Genomic DNA, 19166 nt, shown 5'->3' with positions numbered 1-19166 from the left:
CATAGCTCTTAGCAACAGCAGCCTGCCATAGGAATACTATAGCCGGGTACCAGGGGAGACCAGGCAGGTACCGTAGTTTAGAGAAGAAAATGGGAGGTTTTGCTGATAGGCTGAAAATATTCAACCCTCCTAAACTTATGAGAAAGATAGTGAAAACACATGCAGTGATGCCTGCTACTGCTTCACCACAAAGAGAAAATATTGGTAATAATAGTAGAAATAATCTCTCTCCAGCTGCACATAATGAGGCTTCGATTGGACTTATGGGTTCTGGTGAAGTCACAAAAACCACAAGACTCAAGCTCATATGTTTGTCAGAACCTCAGCATGGAATCCTAGTCTTAATGTATGTACTTTAGTGGGTATTGTCTATGGATGAATAATAACCAGACCTAAAATTAACCTTGTGCTTGAGTTAACATCTCTTTCTCTCTCATTTATCTGTCTTAGGTCCCCCCTGCTGTATTAGTAGTACTTCTTTACTGCCTCCTCCCCACACCTTATTTCTGATCCTTTTTACCATTTTATTTAAATTTCTTATTAGCCAGTGATATTGTAAATAAAACAACATCATTGGGCTTGATTCTCCATTGCCTTACATTTTATACCTGTGCCAAGAGGGTGTACATTGTTACCACTCTAACCTGATAGCATTTTACACCCATTTTGCACAGGTGTACTTGGAGTACAGTGCAGAGGAGAATCAAGTCCAGGGAGGCTTTCTAGAATAATGTTGTCAATGGGCCAAATGCCAAGGTCCTGACCTGATTTGCTTCAATGCCAAGTAATGATTGAATCAGCATTTGCAGCAGGTGACTCTTTTTACATCTGTTTTCTAAGCTTGCACAGAAATCACCATCCTTAATAAACTTTCTTGCATCTGTAACCATATAGCACTCAGTCATTTCAAGACTGAACAGAAACCTTTCATTCTTATGCAGAAGCCCCTTGCACTCCTTAGTTACCTTGTAAGTAAAGGTACTGACTGTTCTTAGCATTCTATAGTTCACAAAACTACTTTAGCTGTTAGTCCTGATGTATTAATGCTGCATGCAGGGAAAGTTCATTACCAGTTTGTGCTTCTACAAATCAAGTTACATAGGCTATTGAAATAATCACATACAGAGCAAAGTTATTGTGGTTCATTTTTTGAATACCCTCTGATGATAACATCAGATTCACCAAAAGGCTTTAATTTGAGCACCACAATATCCTAATATGTTTAAAAAAAAAACCCACTATCTTTGCCTACAAAAGAATAAAGCATTCGTTTTGTGTGATAACAATCTGAGTGCTGAGACCAAAAATTCAAACAGGATTTTGCCTGAATAAAAACTAATTATGAAGTACAGTATTTGTTCTATGGAAATTAGAGGTTGGAGAGAATCTAGGGTGAAAGCCCCTCTGAAGTCAATGACAAAACTCCTATTTACTTTAATAGGGGTAGGCTTTTGTCCCTAATCTCTCCCCATATAATTTGGTGGGGAAAGACTTAAAGCACAGGAGATGTGGCTTGCTTCTATTGTCAGCTCTGTCACAGACTTTCTGTGCGATCTTGAGCAAGTTATTTAGTCTCTCTTTGCCTTCCTTTTTCCCTCTGCAAAATGGAGGTAAAAGAACCTAGTTTCACAACACCCAGTTAATTCATTCATATCTGTGAAGTTCATAAGATCATCAGATGGAAGGCATATAGAAGTGAAAACCATTGTTTTTATGACTAATGTATCCTGACTGCAGTATGTTTATGCACTTTATATGTTGTTTAGTGGCTCAGGGTGCGAACCCCCATATCACAGGGTTTACTACTCACAGTTGGAGCACCTCCTTGTGGCCACATCTGAGGACTAGCTCCTGAACATTAACATCAAGTTTTTCACCACAAGGTTTAACGTTACCACCAAAGTTTTCATCACAAATGAGCGTTTACAAGTATCTTGTCATACAATACCTTCTGTTTAGATAGTCTGGTTTGTTCAATGCCCATTGTGTCCTTTAATTCCTTCCTGTACCCCTGCATGTACATAGGTACTGGCTTTCCTTTTACTACAGTGTTCCGTCCTGTATACGTTTTTAATCCAAGCACATCTTTGGAGCTTTGATATTTAGGGTTCGGTGAGGTAAGGATGCAGTTACTGGCAGGCCCCTTATGGAGCTGTCTCCGAACCCCGGGGCTGTGCATATGCAAAAAGCCCACTTCCCCTCTTGGGGTCACCCTCTGAGTGAGTCCTTCCTGGCCCCCTTTCTGGAAGATTGAGACTTGAGCTCCCTTGGTTAAGGGAACCTACCTGCTGATTAGGAGTAAATGTTTCTAGCAGCACCCTGTCAGCTGTTTGCTCTGTGTTGTCAGCGATGGGCAAAGCTTCCTCCTTCCTGTCGGCCAGGTAATTTGCATGTTCACATGGACATACTGCTGGTTGTTTGGATGTGGATTTAAAACCACTTTAAATGCAAAGACTGGGTCTGCCATAAAGAGACAGCATCAATTTCCGCCAGCAGGTTAAAACTGATGTCTTGGTGACCTACAGTTACCAACTTCTGCTTCCACAAGGAATCAGATGTGTTTGAACCCACTAGGGTACTACAGAGATGTATTCACTGGCATCCGGCAGTATACTCTCAGAATTTGAGACACAGGCTGTTTGCCTGGATGGACAGGTGCTGAATCAGCCACTCTATCCTAGGTATTTGCCCACATGGGATCAGCATGACGATAGTCCTGTGCTAACAACATTATTCCTCAAGATGCTGAGTAGGCAAAGACAACTGGTTACAGGGCTGCCTACATTCCATAAAGTTCCCTTTTCCCCTTCTGACGCCCCTTTTGAGACACCTTCCTCAGTGGTCTGTAAAGTGAGTTCAGGACTGTGCTCATCTGCAGAACTCTGGCAGTTAGCACTTGAAACAATTCTCTCAGCAGGCAATCTGCTACAATGGTCCCATCAGGAGCTAATTGGGCCAAATAACTCCTGTACCCTTCAGGCACAACTACTTACTTGCAAACCTCACCAGGAAGCATCTTTCCTGAAGGAGCTTTCCCAAACAACAATCCATTTTTCATTGAGCTTTGATAAAAATGCAATACTGTTTAAACCTGCTGGGCCTTATTCTCGTTTACACAATGCTCTTTTACACCACTCTGGCAATGTAAAGGTACTTTAAAGTGGGTGTACAGTTCATTTGTTTCCACTGAAAGGCATCTTTATGCTGCCAACATGGTTTAAATGAAAATCAGGCCCACAACTATTTAAACCTCCCATGTGTGTTTGTACACAAATAGATCCATGATATGGGGGTGTACCTGCTGTAATGCTTTGTGTGTGTATGCAATTATCAGATTAGATCAAACACATGCTTGAAATTAGCAAGTTTAATTAATAAATGTATCCCCAGGCATTTGATGTGTAATACATGCAGAGACAGCACATTGCAGATGTGCATGAGCTACAGTTGTCCAAGTAATGGGATTATGTCTAGTTTAGTAGATGTGGTACCTGAACTAATTTATTGAAAGCCATTCCATATCGAGTACATGTTTTCCATATTTCACGTGCAAATCATTATTACAGAAAGATACAACCTAGGCCTTCAGGTGGGACTTTCTTTTTCTTTGTTGACCTGAATGGACAAAAGATTAAATGTATTTGGAAATATTATTTAGGATGTTGGTCCTATAATAGGCAAAGTAGAATTTGAAAAGATGAGGGAGATCGGGGAAGGGTTTACAGTGGCTATAGCCACCCCAAAATTTGCCTTAACCCTCCCGTAGCCACCCCTCCCAGCACAAAATTCAACCATTGAAGAAAGGGTGGTATGGTATGGCTTTGCCACGCTTACTTCTGTGCTCCTGCTGGCAGCGGCACTGCCTTCAGAGCTGGGTGCCTTGCCAGGAGTAGTGGCCACCACTCTCTAGCCACCCAGCTCTGAAGGCAAAGCAGAGAGAGCGGCAGCAGCTAGTCTGGCACCCAGCTCTGAAGGCAGTGCTGCCACCAGCAGCAGCAGAGAAGTCAGGGTGGCATATCGAGCATAGGCAAGGAGTGGGAGCATGGAAATAACAACAAATGGGAGGAGGGAGCGCAGCATGCAGGGCGAGAGATTGGGAGGCGTGTGCATAAGAGAGGGGGATCACAGATGGGGAAAGGTGACCTAAGGGAGGGGGATCACAGAGGAGGGAGGTGGGGCTTGGATAAGGGAGGAGAATCACAGGGGAAGGATGCATAGCGGAGGGGAAAACACCGACAGAGGAAGGGGGGCATGGTTAGGGAAATGGGGAGCATGGACAAGGGGTGGAAAGCCCCAAACAGAGAGGAAGTGTGGATGGGGGAGGAGTTCCAGACAAGCAGGCATCATTCAAGGAGGGGATTGGCATGTGGTGGAATGGTAGTGCGCAGCCCGGTGCAGGGCACTGCACACCGCAAGGGTGGCACAGGGACGGGGGGCTGCAGCAGAGTTGGGAGCCCAGGGGATACTGCTGCTGTTAGCAGGCTGGGCAGGGGCCAGCAGATGCCGTGAGGCGTCCAGTCCCGAAAATGTGGCAGTCTGAGGGCACCAGCAACAAGCTTGCCAGGCACTGAGCTGAGCTGCGCTGCAAGCCAGCAGGTGGTGTGAGGTATGCTGGGCTGTCCTCAAGCCGCAGGTCTGGAGTCCAGGTCAGCTCCAGGCCCCTTTCCATGAAGAGGCAGCAAGGGGCCGGAGCCCCTTCCTGGGCCCTGCATGGGGACAGGGGAGCTTCAGTGCTCCCATATGTGTGCCCACAAGATGTAAAGTGCAGCCCCTGAAATTTTCTGTCTAGTCCACATCAGACACACACACACACACACAAACCCCCAGGAAGAGGCTGGCACTACCCCTGAGAGTTTTTCTTGGTTTGGCAAAGGCAGAGCCTAGAGAAAAGAGGCAGGTTGGGGAGCTGGAAGCAAAGGGAAAGAAATGATGCTGATTAGTTAGAAAATACACATTTAAAGTCAATAAAATTTAAACTTTAGGTCCAAATTAAAATTAGGAGGGGACCAAACTGCTCAGGAGAATGGTAATGGGCCAGGGATCCTTTCACACCTAGGTCACCAATTCTAATCTAGCCCATAGTAGTAGTCATGAACACAGGTCATGACTATTTGATGACATACACACAAAAAACATTTCCTACTCTAGAGCTCTTGTCATCTAAGTCAAACAGAAGTAAGGTAGACAACACACACTGGAAAGCCCAGATGAGGGAATAACTACAGTAGGGAGGTTTTTTTATTTTTATTATGTTATGTTTTATATTACGTACTCCTTGAGGGCATCCTGGAAGGCAAGGAGACTTTAGGAGACATATGAATGAAAAAGTAGTGGCTTGGCTTGACCTATGCACAAAGAGTTATTGGCCTCAATACACTTCTTAGGGTCACAGTCACGTGTCTCTATCACATAAATTGCCATCACAATTGGTATTAATTAGTATCTTTATTTCAATCTCATAGAGAAGCCAAAGATTTAGTGGTCATGGAGGCTGAAATTCCCCCGAAGAGATCTATGGGTTTCCTATTTGATGTATTGCAGTGTATTGTGCTATTGGGCCTGTATTTAAAAATGTAAGGACCCTGAAAGAGGTTGAGATTTTTGCTGACACAAGAGCAGGGGTGAAAGTAATTTAAATGACTTACTGGTACGCAGGCCGGCCGGGGTCCTGAGCAAGGTGTGGGGGGGGGAGCTCTGGGCCCTGGAAGAGGTGGGTCTGGGACCAAAATCCCCCAGGTGTAGTAGCAGCAGCCGGGAGCCCCAGGTCCTTTAAATCACCATCGGAGCCCCGGGGTAGCAGTGTCATCGGCTGGGAGCCCTGGGCTCTTTAAATAGCCAGTGGAGCCCCGGGACCCTTTTAAATTGCCAGGCCCCGGGGCAGCTACCCCTTTTGCCCTCCCCTTCCTCCCCCCATCAGTGGCCCTGCCAGTATGGTCGGCACTTTCTTGCCAGTACGCTGGACTGGACCGGTTTACTTTCACCTCTGCACAAGAGTATTTCTGAGGTTTATAACATATGGTAGAAAGTAAAAGAATAATTTCAGTGAAACAGAAATACCTAAAAGAACATGGGTGTAGTTTAGAAATAGTTTGACTATGTTAAATGATTTTAGTAATGCAGTGAGAAGCGCAGTGTTCCTTCTTGTAAAGAAAAGATTAGGAAGGTGTCTTCAGCATATTTTGGTCTCTTGCAGTGAGGCAGAATGCAGTGGAATTACATCAGGAATGAATTTGGCCCTGTATTTTTTAGAATGTGGTGACTCTCACTTCATGTGGCTCTTCATATTATTTTTGTGACTATTGCATGTCACATTTGTCATCTGAGACTTACAGTAACATTTTCAAAAGTACCTAAGTCCTATTTTCAAAAGTGACTTAGGCAACTAAGTCCCATTAACTTTGAATGGGGTTTTTAAAATGTTACCATTAGTGATTTACTGCAAGAGGGGAAAGTGACTATTTACAATGCTTCCAAAATAAACCTTAATTTTGTGCATATAAAAAATTCAAGGCTAAGTTTTTACTCCCTGATCTCACTCGGAGCAATCACACTAGACTTGCTTCACTCGTTCTTCCAGCTCCAGGTTGAGGGAAAATTAGAAAATCAAGGTTATTCTTAGTTCTAACATTTATAAAACTGTGAATGCACACAAAACAGGCTTTATGAAACAGGAATGAAACTGTAATAGACATTTATGTATCCATTGTACATTCCGATCACTTTGAATTGGTGACACCATTTTCAAAAGCTTTCAGCATAGATCTAACTCTGCTCTTAATTAATTTCGGTGGGAATAAAGTTGGGCCAATGTTGAGTACTCTTTAAAAACCTTATGCTGAATATATATAGGGTAAAGTATTTGGAAGAATTCATTCAGTAAAATACTGTTATTTGTTCTTATCCAAACCTAATACTATAAAGAGTATTACCACAGACTATGTGTCTCAAGTGATATGCAGGGAGGAGTGTTTGACAATAGGACTGAACATTTATATAGAGGCTTCTCAGGACATGCTGGCCCCTTCTCACATTCTCTACTTACGAGCTCTTGGGAGTCCGTGTAAGTATCAGGCTCTGAACTGAATTCTGAGATAGTTGCCCCAGTTCTGGAAGATGTTTAGAAACAGCATCTTGGTTTCCCTGGCAGTACTGTGAGATCACCCTTTTCTATTCTGTGTCACATGGATTGAGCTCTCTGCTGAACACTGTGCCTATTATAGAAGGTGTAAATAGGGGAGACAGACCACATGTGCCTTCTCAAGGACTTATAAAATCACTTGGATTTTTAGAAGAGTTATAACCATTAAAGGAGTAAGTTTAATGAAAGAAATGTTACTAGTTATCCCAATACTGAATATGGGAAAGAGAACAGCAACCTATCTTGATGAAATGTTATACCATTTTTGCAATAAAAAGTGGAATCATTTTTTTTCTACACCATTTTGCCATGAATTATTTATGTTTAAGATCTATCAAGCCTCTTTTCTCCTGGCTTAAGTGATCACCTCTTATTTATTCTTCAGACAGGCAAAGAACTCCAAAATAAAATAAAATATATGGGGGTGAGTCACCAGGAGGAAACAATCTGACTACATTAAGCAAAAGATGTCACCATATTTATATGGATTAACTCCTTGACACTGTCCATCTGAAATTCCTGAATAAAACTGGTGGTTCTTGATGCCAGGCTTTGCTCCAAATAAACCCACCAGCTTTGACAATATAAAATGCTGACATTTCTGTGTATCAGAATGAAGCATTTTCCCCTGGGCTGTGCCATAACCATTACAACTGATGAGGATAATGATGAAATCAGGACTGGAGGGTTTTAAAGTTCCTCATGGGCCAACATTTTTCCAAAGACAATAGTGTGATGCTGGTATTTAATTTAGTGAAGAACTTATTAGGGCCACAATTTACTTCTGTGCCAGGTGTGAATGGCTAGAAGTTGTGTTATGTGTTTGTTTCATTTCATATTTTTGGTGGCTGGACAAAAACAGGCCAGATTGTGGCTGGCACGTGTGTTGGGTGCACAAGGAAGTGGAGAAGGTGCCTGCACCTTAGATGGGCAGAATTACATGCTCCTAGCTACCAGCAAGGTGTCATGGCTTGGTTGTAGGTGGCCAAACCTAGAAGTCGGAGCCAGAGTCCGCAATCTTGAGACAGGAGTCAAGAGTTGGCTGGGTCGGGATATTGGGAGGTCAGAGGCAGCAGACAGACAAACTGGCAGTCAAAAACCACAAGTCAGATGCCAGGAGATCAAGCTGGGTCAGAATTAGGAGTGCAAGTAGAGCGGTACCTTCCTGTATGCAGTACCAGCAAGAGATTCTTAGCAGGTATGGGGTACCGGGAAGACTTGGAGCTAGCCCCCCACTCCAGGGGGTGGGGCTGCGCTCTGCTCCTTAAAGGAACAGAATGCAGCTAGGGAGGGCATTCATTCTTTATATGGCTTTAACAGCACAATACATGTGCTAACAAACTTAAACATAGGTTTTATTTAAGTTTGTTAGCATATGTATTGTGCTGTTGCGTTGGTCAGGAGTCCTCAAGGGGGGTGGAGGGAGGGAAGGTGTTTAAACAATGTTTTTGATTCTGTTTCTCCCCATTGGTATGAATTATCCATGACATCCATACTGCATCACATCAAGTCCAAATCATTAGAGGAATGCCTCTACTTGCACTGACCAGAGGATGTTTGAATTCTGATGTCAGCCCAGTTCTGCAGCCTGATGGGAATCAGGTGTTGTCCCCAGTGTACATAGAATTCTTCTTTGCAGCCGAACTAGTCTAACATTCATTTTGTTAACTGGAACTGGAGCAGCAAAACAAAGAAAACAAGTGTCTCATTGTCCAGCTTTGTGGGTGAGAGAACTGTAAGTGAAGATTATAATGCCGGACACTGATGGCCTTAAACCAGCTGCCTCAGGAATCTGAAAGAACTTTGCTGAAAATATGTTCCACATCTTAGCAATGGAGCTAAGACTTATCACACATCTTCCCACCTTTATTAAAATGAAGCTCCTTCTGATCTGACAGCTCAGGTATTGTCAGTTTCCTCCAGAACAATTTACAAATTTGGAACCTAATCCTGTAAACCCTTAATCATTTGATCAATCCCATTGAAGACAATGGGACTATATGCATGATTATGGACCACTTTTGTGGACTGGTAAGAGTTTCAGGAGTCTGTTCCTATAAAGGAAGTTGAATCCCCCATTGAAATGCAATGTTTGGGTACAATACCATAGAGCAGTTTAGGATACAGTTCTATTTAAAATTTGTCTTTTAATAAGTCATACATATGCTGAAATGGCTCCTCACCCAACTCCCATATTCCATATAAACAGACTGAATACTACATATTTGGGGGAAAGTGAGTAATTAAGCATGTTGATGTTTGTATATACAAAGGGGGGTGGTGGATGGGGAGAGCATGGGGGCCCTGGGCTGGGGCAGGGATGAGTCACATGGAGGGTCACATGGGGAGGTCACGTGCCCCCCCCCCTTGTGTCCCTCCCATGACTGCAGTACCAGCAAGAAATTATTTCTACTTGCACCACTGGTCAGAAGGCCAGGAGATCAATCAGGGGAAGCAGGAGCAGATATAGCTAGCAGGAAGCACAGGGGGCACAGTCTGGACCAAGATGAAACCCAGTTGTTCAGATGGCTTCCTGTTCCTGACGCTAGCTTACGTAGGGCCAGCAGGTTCATCAGCCACTCTGGGACTCCACCACTTGGACCTCAGGGGCGGAGCCTCACACTGGGGCTGGGCTTCATGGGTTTCAGGTAAGCTATTGCCAGCAGGCTGCCAGGTGGAGGGTTGGAGCATGTCTGCTCCCATGAACCTTGCAGGCCCTGGTTTGAGACCTGTGGGTTGTGACAAAAGGGATTGGTATGAAGAAGTAGTGATTCTCCTCTCCCTCCCCCCATTGCTGATCAGGTGTGGTAGAAGCATGCTGCACCATAGGAGGTGTATAGATGGTGTGCTAGGGTAGTCAGCACACTTCTTGGGGACTTGGGCAATATTGCATTCCCTCTGCACTGCTCTCCTTACAGTGGGAAGGGCAGTGCAATTTTTCTAGGCCATTCTATGTTCATATTTTCTTATCCAGCTATCTCAGTGTTACTATTTTATGGCAATTTTGTCTTCTTGATTTTAGATGAAGATCTTTGACAAAAATAAAGATGGACGATTGGATCTGAATGACCTGGCAAGGTATTTTTTAATGGTACTGTTATGGTTTAGCAGCTTCTAGTGGCAGACCTGGGCAAGCTGATGGTTTATACTGCGGAGGCCTGAGTTTGAATTCTTCCGACGTTTCAAGTGAAATCAGGCTGCCTAGGTGTTTCTACAGCATGGTCCCGTTACCACAGCATCCACGTGCTTGCTGCATTAGAGCTCTAGGGAATGCCAGGATTTGCCTCCCCCTCACTAAAATGCCCTAGAATACTTTGTACTGGCTGAAGAGATGCTTCAAAGGAGGTAACATGGCAGCCGATGGAAAGTATTAGAAGGTTCTGGACTGTGTGTATAAAGGTGCAGTCAAGGCATTACTGAATATATAGAGAGAGGTGCCTTGACCTGGCCTCTATGCATATAGATATATATAAAGTGGCCCCCTTGTAACATGCGTACTTAAAGCTGTCTCTTAATGAGGAGAAAATATATTCAGCCATGCCTTGACTATGCCTCTATACACACAGTCCAGAATCTTTTAATACTGTCCCTCAGCTGCCATGTTACCTCCTTTGAAGCACCTTCTTGGCCACTACAAAGTGTGTGTGTGTGTGTGTGTGTATTCAGTTGTGCCTTTACCTCACCTTTGTCCATGCACCCCAGAATCCTTTAATACTTGCCATTAACATTTAGCTGAGAATAATAACCCAGAATCCTTTAATACTTTACTTTCTGAGACACACATTGAGAGAGAGAATGAAAAATACCATAGGAAGGCCATTATTCCAGCTTCCTCTTAGATATGACTCTGTAAGTGGTCTGCTTATAACACATATGCTAGCTGACTCTTAGTAAAATGAATTTAGTAGATTCCCTCCAGCTCAGAGTGAACATTTGTCATTTGTCACATCACAAAACCTCAGTGAGGGCACAATTTGACATGACTGGCATTCTGTGCTCAGGGGAAACCCAGAGCTGGAATAGTTGCTCGAAAGAAGGGCTTTTAATAGTGCTTTAAGGGGAAATTTGTACATTGTTAGTGCTCAAGACAGTATTATTTTGTCCTTTTTTCACAACCAGGGAATTCATCCATGAGAAGATCTCTCTCTCTCTCTCTCTTTTTCATATATATATTCCACTGATTCCACTTTAAAGAGAGAAAGAGAATTTCCTTTAATTCAGCACAGCAATCCAGTTACAGAGGAATAACTGGACAATACCTCTTGCTTTTAAGGCTAACCGCCTCCACTGGTCCTAGCACTGGAGATGTTCTGTAAGCATAGGCACCAACTTCTTCTGGCGCCGGTGGGTGCTCAACCCCCCAGCACCACACCAACTCCACCCCTGATCCGCCCCCTCCCTTCCCTGACCCGCCTCGCCTCCATTCCAACCCCTTCCCCAAAGTCCCCGCTCCAACTCCACCCCCTCCCTGCCCCTATTGGACTCCTTCCCCAAATCCCTGCCCCAGCCCCACCTCTTCCCCACCTCCTCCCTAAGTGTGCCACATTCCTACTCCTCCCTCCCACAGCTTATTATGCAGCGAAACAGCTGTTTTGTGGCAGCAAGCGCTGGGAGCTAGGGGGAGAAGTGGGGACGCGGCATTCTCAGGGGAGGAGGCAGAGGTAGAGGTCAGCTGGGGTGGGGGAGGAGAGTTTGGTTGCCAGTGGGTGCAGAGCACCCACCAATTTTTCCCTGTGGGTGCTCCAGCCCTGGAGCACCCACGGAGTCGGTGCCTATGTCTGTAAGGGTCATTAACATAAAGGAGTCCATTTTCAGAACAGTGAGCCATGGGATTCGTACTACAACTCCCCACAAACAGAGAGGGATTTATGGTTACATCACCCACAGATCTCTCGGAAAGTATCTCCTTCTTAAGACCGCTGTAACCTACAATCTTCTTGCCTTCTGGACAAGTAGAACTAATACGATAACCAAAAAGATCATAATTTAGATCTCTCCTTTTAGGATTTTGGCACTCCAGGAAAATTTCCTCCTTCAATTTAAAATGGATGTAAGTAGCACTATTTTCTAATGAATTTGTTCTACTTTTTTCCGCTGAGCTAACTCAGCCCTAGCCTCAACCCATTATCATTTTTTCCCCTGCACTCAGGCTTGTAGTAAAGAAGAAAGGAAGAACGATTTTGAGAAAATCTTTGCACACTACGATGTTGTGAGTTCTGTGGGGTGTTTTATTCTACTGCAGTTTAAGTGGCACATCTGGACTTGGACTCGCATTCATTCCCATGCAATGTAGCATTGGGTGATGCTGTATTGTTAGGGGTTTCTTTCCTCAGGGGAAACAATGTTTATAGAATCACAGAAGCAGTGCTGGCCTTAGCTCTGTGTCCGTCAAACAGTTTGGCACCACATGCATGCCTCACCCCATCAGCCAGAATGCCACCTTCAAAACCCCATTCATAGCTCTTTTGACTGCAGGACCAGTGGGGCACACCAGAGACTGAATTCCCTAATTGTCCTATATCACTTGGAAAGTGGCACGTCAGTGCCATTTCCTGCCTTCACAGGACTTGTAGGGTAGTCACCAAAGAGCCTCACAAACAGCTGAGGGAAAATGTCATCATAGTTTATGGGGAGAGGAGAAATCACAGGCGATGGTTTGGAGGATAGGATTTTACAGATACATGGAGTTTGGGGGGACCTGATGGGTAGAAAATATTACTATATTTCTGACTTGGTGAAATGCCTTTAATGTTTCCTCTGTCTTTCAGAGTAAAACAGGAGAACTGGAAGGTCCAGAAGTGGATGGATTTGTCAAAGATATGATGGAACTTGTCAAGGTGGCTTCAGGATTCTTTGCATTTATTGTTTCCCATATTTTTCATAGGAATGATATGTTCCTGATTTGCACAAACCTTTGAAAATCTGGAATCAAATTTCGTCATAAGAAGAAATTAATTTCATGGTCTCCACATGAACACTGTTGGATATTTGCCCATGTCACACTAACACTGTCAGACACACAGTCTGGTATAATTCAAAATGACCAGCAGTTTCTTCTTAATACAGGCCTAAGATAGTTTATGTTCTAAATTAGACAGACAATGCAGTTCAACAAACACTAGTTGAAGGTTCAGTCTCTGACTGGTACATGTACACACTTTTTTCTTTGGTCAAATTCATGTAGGATTCAATGATTGAAGGGCACTGATTTAGCTGTCAGGGGTAAAGGGGAAAGAGGGGAATCTTGCATGGACAGTACTTGGGTCTGTCTTTTCTTATCAGTTCCATTATGAGTGCAAAGGAGTCCAATCCTATGAGGAGCTGAATGCTCAGTTCCCAGTGAAGTCATAAGTAGAGTGAGTGAATAATTGATTTTTTGATTTGGTGAACAAACCAAAAAATCTGGGGGATAAAAGTGGTTAGTTTCAAACTGAAACTGAATTTTTTCAGTTTTTCTTGCAGAAACAATAAAATGAAAATATTTTGTTTGGGTCACACAGAATGTTTCAAATGGTGATTTGAAATGATATTCGCTCCAGGTAAGACTGAGGTGATAGTAGTAGGCGGGTGGAACAACCAGAGGAAATGGCGGAGATTGCATCACTTCCTTCAATTACAAGGTTTTACCCACCTTTTATTACTGTGGTTCACAGTCCGGCGGGGGAGGGGGTGTTAATCAAGTCTTCAGGTGTTATTGGATGTGCAGATAGCAACTCTGGCCAAGACCTTGTCTACACTAAAAAGGGTTTGCTATATAGCTATCCTGTCAAACTGTTGTAGTGGGGACACAGCTTATACCAGCTAAAGAGAGCACTTATTTCTGGTGTAACTGCATCTACACTAGAGCTTTTACAGACATGTCTGTGTTAGTTAGGGGAGTGATTTTTTTTCACTCTCCTAACCAACATAGCTATACCAGAAAAACTTAAGTGTAGCGCAGATTGAGTTCCTTTTTCCATTTGTGCTTGGCAGGAAAGTTGTAATCTTTTCTTTGGATGTGGCCCTGGCCATAATTGTCCATGTCTTTGCTATCTCCATATTGAATTAGTACATATGTGTTCTGCATAGAGCTACACCTGAAAATCATCTGGACTCTCCAGCTAGTGCAGGCAACGCCCTGCCTGTTTACTGGTGCTTCTCACAGCCAGGAGACTATAACTGCACTGTATTCCATTTAGTTTCCAGGTGCAATTTGAACTTTTGATTTTGACCAACATAGTTTCAACCTTGGCTACCTTAGAGTATGTCTAGACTGCAAAAAAACCCACGGCAGCGAGTCTCAGAGCCCAGGTCAGCTGACTTGGGTTCATGCTATGGGGCTAAAAATAGCAGTGTAGATGTTTGGGCTCAGGCTGGAGCCCAGGCTCCAGCCCAAGCCCAAATGTCTACACTGCTATTTTTAGCCCTGTAGCACGAGTCCCACAAGCCCAAGTCAGTTGTCCTGGACTCTGAGACTCGTTGTGCAGATGGACCCTTAGAGGCTTCCCGTGTGAAACTGCATTTGAGATATGCTGCGGCTAAGAGCTACCCCAGTTTAGAATCATCATCAGAGTTTGAACCTTCAGCACTGCAGCACAGACTGCTCCTACTTGAGCTACAGGGCTAACTGTATTAGCTGGCAGCAAGGGAAGGTTGTTTGAGAGTGGTTGGGGGGAAGTCCAGCCTGGCCTGGTGCTCTCTGTGTTTTCCAACCCTGGAGCTTGGAGAACTCCTGTCCTATGTGTCGCCCCCAGAGGTGGGAATGGCTTTTGGAGCCATATGCTGGGTTTTGGTGGATGATTGAAGGAAGCCCTATCTGTCTGTCTCTCTCTTCCCTCCCAGGAGTTGGGGGAGCTCCTGACCCATGTGGTAAACCCAAGGGAAAGGATGTAAATGAACCACTGGGGCCATTCTGGTCTGGGGCATGGGGTTGGGGTGTGGGAGGGCGTGCGAGGTGTAGGATCTGTCTGGGAGGCGCTTACCACAGACAGCTCCTGGATAGTGGCGCAGCAAGGCTCAGGCTGCCTGCCTGTGTGCCATAGCCTCAAGATGCTCCTGGTAGCAGCTGGCTGCTAGCACGTCTCTGCGGCCCCTCAGGGGGGCAAGGGGGACAGCATGTCTCTGTGTGCTGCCCGCACCCACAAGCGATGCACCCGTTGCTCCCAGCCAATGGGAGCTGCAGTGACAGTGCTGGGGGCGGGTGCAGTGCGCGGAGCTGCCTTCCCTCCCCACACCAGGGGCCACAGAGACATGCTAGCAGCTGGCTGCTTCCAGGAATGGCGTGGGCCACGGCATGCAAGCAGCCTGCCTGAGCCCTGCTGTGCCGCGGGACTTTTAGTGGCCCGGAGTTGGAGATCATTGCCTGTGATTTATTTTTGCAGGGTCCCCCTTGAGCCAGGGCCCTGGGGTGTAGCCCCTAAAGTCCCTGCCTTAATCCTGCCCTGGGACTAATAACTGTAGTCTGTAACCTATCATTTAAATCAGCTTCTGTACCAAATTACTGGAGGATAGCTAATGTGATGCTAATTTTTAAAAAGGGCTCCAGAGGTGACCCCGGCAATTACAGGTCGGTAAGCCTGACTTCAGTACCGGGCTACTGGTTGAAACTATAGTAAAGAACAAAATTGTCAGACACATAGATTAACATAATTTGTTGGGGAATAGTCAACATGGTTTTTGTAAAGGGAAATCATGCCTCATCAATCTACTAGAATTCTTTGAGGGGGTCAACAAGCATGTGGACAAGGGGGATCCAGTGGATAGAGTGTATTTAGATTTTCAGAAAGCCTTTGACAAGGTCCCTCACCAAAGGCTCTTAAGCAAAGTAAGCAGTCATGGGATAAGAGGGAAGGTTCTTTCATGGATTGGTAACTGGTTAAAAGATAGGAAACAAATGGAGAGAGGTAAATAGTGGTATCCCCCAGGGGTCTGTACTGGGCCCAGTCCTATTTAACATATTCATAAATGATCTGGAAAAAGGTGAGGTGGCAAAATTTGCAGATGATACAAAACTACTCAAGATAGTTAAGTCCCAAGCAGACTGTGAAGAGCTGCAAAAGGATCTCACAAAACTGGGTGACTGGGCAACAAAATGGCAGATGAAATTTAATGTTGATGAATGCAAAGTAATGCACATTGGAAAGCATAATCCTAACTATAGATGTACAATGATGGGGTCTAAATTAGCTATTACCACTCAAGAAAGAGATCTGGGAGTCATTGTGGATAGTTCTCTGAAATCATCCACTCAATGTGCAGCGGCAGTCAAAAAAGTGAACAGAATGTTGGGAGTCATCAAGAAAGGGATAGATAATAAGAAAGAAAATATCGTATTGCCTCTCTATAATTCCAAGGTACGCCCACACCTGGAATACTGCATGCAGATGTGGTCGCCCCATCTCAAAAAAGATATATTGGAATTGGAAAAGGTTCAGAAAAGGGCAACAAAAATGATTAGGGGTATAGAATTGCTTCTGTATGAGGAGAGATTAGTAAGACTGGGACTTTTCAGCTTGGAAAAAAGGCAACTAAGGGGGGATATGATGGAGGTCTATAAAATCATGAGTAGTATAGAGAAAGTAAATAAGGAAGTGTTATTTACTCCTTCTCATAACACAAGAACTAGGGGCCACCAAATGAAATTAGTAGGCAGCAGGTTTAAAACAAACCAAAGGAAGTATTTCTTCACACAATGCACAGTCAACCTATGGAACTCCAGAGGATGTTGTGAAGGCCAAGACTATAACAGGGTTCAAAAAGACCTAGATAAATTAATGGAGGATAGGTCCATCAATGGCTATTAGCCAGATGGGCAGGGATTGTGTCCCTAGCCTCTGTTTGCCAGAAGCTGGGAATGGATGACAGGGGATGGATCACTTGATGATTACCGGTTCTGTTCATTCCCTCTGGGGCACCTGTCATTGGCCACTGTCAGAAGACAGGATACTGGGCTAGATGGACTTTTGGTCTGACCAGTATGGCCGTTCTTACGTTTTTATCACTCACTTATGCTCTGGGCCAAATTCAGAAATTATGTTAGACTTCCTTATTTAGACTCCCTTAAATCTAATTAAACCCACTGCACCTATGCAGAGCCACAAGATCCCTCATCCTTCTCTCCATTTCATTTGTATCTCCCCCCTCAATGTGTTTCATGTGCTTCAGTCATTCTGCAATTCCCATTGACACATGTTGTTAGAAAAATGACTGAGAGATTTTCTCTCCCAACAATGATTCTTTCTTTTGTCTCCAGCCCAGCATTAGTGGTGTGGACCTGGATAAGTTCCGTCAGATTCTGCTCCATCACTGTGATGTGAACAAGGATGGAAAAATTCAAAAATCTGAATTAGCCTTGTGTCTTGGGCTTAAAATGAACCCATAGATTTGAATGCGCTTCACCTATTGTTTGCAATGTTTTCTTTGTAAGAACTTGCTGCTGCCGGTAGAACTCTTTCAGTGCTGTGTTAACAATCTGTGTGATAGTGCTGAACGTGGAAGATATAGGCACCTCACTGCTGTAATGAAAGTGCATTTGCACCAGGATGCCACAGAGTGGAGAATGCATGAAGGGCCTTTCAATTCAATAACTAGATTCACATTGTTCAGTAGAAGAAATTACGTGTGGGGCCTCTGTATTTTTTATAAATAATGTCCATATCCACAGACATACCAGTTTATCAAAAATGGGGGATGTCGTTCCATTACTTCCTTCATAAAATACTGCCACAATCAGTTCTTTGGCATAGGATGAGTCTTTCCTTAAAATTGTAAGATTAGTGCTCTCATACTGTAGCTGCTTTCATTGCCTGATTTTTATGATGACTGCCTTCTATGTGAAGTCACTATATTTCTAAACATGAGCATTGTGCTTTACTTGTGTGTACAGCATTATAATACTGGATGGATTGCAGTTTATTTGTGCAAGAATAAAACAGCAATTAAGGAAATACAGTAAGATTGGTGCTTATGCATTATTTATGGACAGCCATACATCACAGTTCGATAGTCATACTATACTATGTATATTCTAGCTGTCATCTCACTGTATTTATACAGAGCACATTAAGTGTTAAGATTCACATTGTTCAGTAGAAGAAATTACCGGTGGGGCCTGTGCATTTTTTATAAACAATGTCCATATCCACACACCTACCAATTGATCAAAAATGGGGAACACCATTCCATTACTGCCTTCATAAAATACTGCCACAATCTGCGCTCTAGAGTAGAATGAGCCCTAGTGGATTTGTCAAGCCTTGGCTTTACATATGCCAGGCTACAGAGTACAGTGGAAACTTCTCACAGAGAAATCACTTACTGCACAAAATGATTTCACTCTGGGCTAAATCCTTCTTTTGACACAAATCTAAGTAAAATGGCTTCGTGCAGCGTTTCCCATTAGGGAGACTAAGGCTCAGAGTCGGCAAAGCACTTGCTCAACTTTAACTTTATTTCTTTTAAATCAGTGGTCTTAACCACATGTTTACATGCTTTGCTGAACTAGGAACTAAATCCCTCCCTCCATGGCCTCCATGACACTATTGGAGCCTCAGTCCCGTAGCATCTGCTGCACACTGTGATCTTCCATTTCAGGGTAACCAACCAGTGGATACATGTAGTCAGCGACCCACTGGCCACACCCACAATGCACTGTCTACTCTCCCTTCGAATAATCCCCTCTTTATTTACAAAGAGAAACCAGCTGAGGAGACATGTTCAGTAGAACCTCAGTAGTTCTGTTGCACCGAGGATCTGCCATATCCATGGAGGCAAGATTTCCCCCGTAAGTGGAAGTTCACTAGTTCTACAATGCACTTGGCACATTGCAAAGCACTGAAATAATCTGATTCTATTTCATCATATAATAGTTACAGAAAATGACCTTTAATAAGTCGACGTTAAGTCCTATTGATTTCAATGGGACTACTCATATGCTTCAGTACTTTGCTGAACAGGGATGTGTTTATTCGTGTCCTTCAGTGTTTTGCTAGATCAGGGCCTTAACTCGCAAAACTGATTGTTGTCATTCTGACAACAACACGGAATCACA

The 19166-nt window shown here is 44.0% G+C and overlaps 1 protein-coding gene across 1 annotated transcript in view; it reads left to right on the top strand.

Annotated features, from left to right (window-relative positions):
• The window catches only part of SCGN (secretagogin, EF-hand calcium binding protein), a 47633-nt gene extending 29566 nt beyond the window's left edge, over nucleotides 1-18067 (top strand). The window contains exons 7-11 of the mRNA XM_054017439.1: nucleotides 10161-10216; nucleotides 12143-12188; nucleotides 12288-12347; nucleotides 12907-12975; nucleotides 17370-18067. Of these exons, the coding sequence (XP_053873414.1) occupies nucleotides 10161-10216; nucleotides 12143-12188; nucleotides 12288-12347; nucleotides 12907-12975; nucleotides 17370-17498 (360 nt within the window). The 3' untranslated portion in view covers nucleotides 17499-18067. The remainder of the gene's footprint in view (nucleotides 1-10160; nucleotides 10217-12142; nucleotides 12189-12287; nucleotides 12348-12906; nucleotides 12976-17369) is intronic.
• Nucleotides 18068-19166: the final 1099 nt, after the last annotated feature.

Source organism: Malaclemys terrapin, chromosome 2 (assembly GCF_027887155.1).
Source record: "Malaclemys terrapin pileata isolate rMalTer1 chromosome 2, rMalTer1.hap1, whole genome shotgun sequence".
In the NCBI taxonomy this organism is placed as follows: Eukaryota; Metazoa; Chordata; order Testudines; family Emydidae; genus Malaclemys; species Malaclemys terrapin.
The sequence above is the reverse complement of the archived record's forward strand: the minus strand, read 5'-3'. Positions and strand labels throughout refer to the sequence as shown.